At 35.0% G+C, this 1256-nt stretch overlaps 1 protein-coding gene across 1 annotated transcript; it reads left to right on the top strand.

Annotated features, from left to right (window-relative positions):
• Positions 1–868: 868 nt before the first annotated feature.
• Positions 869–1118, top strand: LACBIDRAFT_316146 (uncharacterized protein; the record flags this gene model as incomplete). Its single annotated transcript, XM_001878628.1, has 3 exons — positions 869–916; positions 965–990; positions 1040–1118. 3 exons carry the CDS (start codon positions 869–871, stop codon positions 1116–1118), a joined length of 153 nt encoding a protein of 50 aa, XP_001878663.1.
• Positions 1119–1256: the final 138 nt, after the last annotated feature.

Below are 1256 nucleotides of genomic sequence, written 5' to 3'. Positions count from 1 at the left end.
TTTCTGAGTTTTGTTCTATATTTGCAAATAGACCCTGAGCTCTGAGCCTAGCCATCAATATCATAGCAACAATGTGTGCTATTCCTTTTTTTTTTTGCTTTTTTTTCTTTTTATAGCAAATTTTCCCAATTTTATAACTATTTTTCTGTTTATGGTAAAATATTCCCACAGTCCTGTTTGCATATATCTCAGGAAAGAGGATGGTTAGTTATATTTTGTGACCTATAATAGCATGCTCTATATATTTGTGATGAATTTCCTTTTTTGGGTTAAAATTCCCACGGTATCAGAAACACAGCCTCTCACTTAGCTCCATAAACAACAATTGTAGCCCCTTTCCTTACCTTTATAGATATATATAAATGATGTCATGCAGACCATTCCTCATTGAGAAAAACACAAAATACTGAAAAAATTGGACACTTTTTGGAAATTGTCATGCATTTTTGACCAATATCTCAAAGAGCAAGAAAGCTGGTCTCAAGATATAGTCACATTGCATGATATGACAATATTTTTACATGGTTGTCTTGATTTCCATATTTGGATATGGACCCTGAATACTGGACACAGCCCCTTCAACACTATGGCAACAGAGAAGATCACTCTTAATTTTGGGGTATTTTTTTCTGATTTTCTGGCAACTTTTAGGTGGTTTCTATATTTAGATATTGACCCTGAACCCTGAACAAAGCCTCCCCACCTTACTAAGCAATATTCTGATTTTTACATATCTTTTGCTGATTTCTTTTACTATTTTTCCTGATTTTATGGCTGCTTTTCTGTTTAAGGGAAAATGTTCTCACGGTGATGAAAGGTAAATGAATCAATGAATGAAAAATTTGCCTAAGTCCTCAGTTGATAAAGAATGAGTCTTACTCGTAAACTCGTAAGGACTCATAACTCCACCCTTTTTGTAAGTTCTTTTCATGGTCTGTTTCACCAATCTGACTTGTTTGTTTAGACTGCATCCCTTTCCTATAGTCCTTTGTAAGTCCTTTATGCCATGCTTTACTTGATCTAACTTTGGGGATTGCAGTAATACACATGTCTTTTGTTGGCTGTTCCTTCACTGTCTTTACCCATGGCTATCCTTCCACTCTTTACTTACACATTAATATCCTTCACTCAGTTTCGACTTCACTCTTTACTTACATATTAATATCCTTCACTCAGTTTCGATCAAGGCACTTGCTTGATTTTCTATCAACCCACTCAATCACTCCCTTTTGATTACGCTTACATCACAAATACAG

Source organism: Laccaria bicolor, genomic scaffold, assembly GCF_000143565.1.
Source record: "Laccaria bicolor S238N-H82 LACBIscaffold_6 genomic scaffold, whole genome shotgun sequence".
Classification (NCBI taxonomy): Eukaryota; Fungi; Basidiomycota; class Agaricomycetes; order Agaricales; family Hydnangiaceae; genus Laccaria; species Laccaria bicolor.
The sequence above is the reverse complement of the archived record's forward strand: the minus strand, read 5'-3'. Positions and strand labels throughout refer to the sequence as shown.